A 1330-nucleotide genomic window follows, 5' to 3' on the forward strand; every position below is an offset into this window, starting at 1 on the left:
CTTGTGGATGAGCTCCTTGCTCCAGGTGCCGCCCCGTGCCCGCCTCCGCCTGCAGTCCTGGCCGGGGGACAGTCGGAGGCGCCGGGAGCTCCTGGTCTCCACCAGCGGGGCCCGACCCCCGGGGTCTGTGTGGCTCTTGGGGGCCTGGGTTCTGAGATCCCGCGGGCGGGCCTCAGCCCGGCCTTTCCTCCGTGGCCTCAGGCGGGTGGCCCTGGAGCCCCTGCCAGGCCTCTTGGTGGTGTTAACCGTGTCCAGCTCTTTCCGGAACAACTTGAACCGCTTTCCTCTCCTCTGCTGGCCAGCCAGGCTGGCCCCATCTGTCTCTGCAGGTGCTGGGCCCAGGGAGCGGGTTTTGGGCCTGGGGCCGGCCGGGTTGCCCCCATCCCCGGCCTGGCGGGGCTGGGTCTCCAGCGGGACATCCACTGCTGGGGGCGGGGCTGGGGCTGGGGCTTTGTTCTCTGGTGTCGCCCCCAGCCTGGCCTTGGGCGGCTGCCCAGCAGCGGAGCCCTTGGGGCCGGAAGGTTCCTCGTCGGTGAAGACGTCAATGAAGCTGCTGTCGATTTCGGGGTTGTCAGACTGGTACTCCAGGCCATTGAGCGCCTCCGTGATGAGGCTGTCCAGCTTGGCAGCGTCCTCCAGGTCCAGGTCCCCTGTGGGGAGTGGGAAGGGGGTGGCGGTGGGACCAGGCAGGAAGCTCGTCCTCAGGGGGTCGTCTCTGCCATCAGGCCGGAGGTCTCCGCCCAGCAGGAAGGGAGCTGTCCTGGCATGGCTGAGTGGGCTTGGGGTCCTGCCAGCTGGCACTCTGGGGGGCGCGGGGAGCCCCGGGGGCTGCTGGTGGCTGTCCTGGGCCCTGGCTGGCAGCAGGCCGCAGAACTGCCGGTGGCCCAGGAAGGCGGCCAGGCTGCTGTAGTTCCGGTCACACTGCCTGCAGGTGAGCAGCACGTCCAGCTGGTCCAGGCTGGCGCTGCTGAGGGGGAAGTGGTGGGCGGAGTAGGGGGGCGGCCCCTGGGGGAAGCCCTCCAGGCCCGCACTGCCCGCCTGGAGCCCCGAGCTGGGGAACGGGGTTTCCTCCAGCCCCTCTGTGGGGAAAGGGAAGGTCTTGGCTGGCTCTGGCTGGTAGTGGATGGGGAGGCTGTGCGAGGGCTCAGGGGACGGGAAGGGGCTGCCAGCTTCCTGAGGGTGAGGGGCTGGGTGGAAGAAGGCAGAGGGCACGAGCGGCCCGGGCACCTGGCTCTCGTCTGAGCTGGGGTTGGCTGGGCTGCTGGACAGTGGGGAGAGTGACGAGCAGGTGCTGCTGGCCGTGTGGGTGGCTGGCGAGGGCAGCGGGGAC

At 70.2% G+C, this 1330-nt stretch overlaps 1 protein-coding gene across 1 annotated transcript in view; it reads right to left on the reverse strand.

The window, feature by feature from the left end:
• ZNF469 (zinc finger protein 469) overlaps positions 1 to 1330 on the reverse strand; it is a 14046-nt gene that overhangs the window by 8580 nt on the left and 4136 nt on the right. The window contains 1 exon segment of the mRNA XM_010844002.1: positions 1 to 1330. This exon segment is cut by the window's right edge and continues 27 nt beyond it. Coding sequence (XP_010842304.1) covers positions 1 to 1330 — 1330 coding nt within the window.

This window comes from Bison bison, unplaced genomic scaffold (genome assembly GCF_000754665.1).
Source record: "Bison bison bison isolate TAMUID 2011002044 unplaced genomic scaffold, Bison_UMD1.0 scf7180017864192, whole genome shotgun sequence".
Classification (NCBI taxonomy): Eukaryota; Metazoa; Chordata; class Mammalia; order Artiodactyla; family Bovidae; genus Bison; species Bison bison.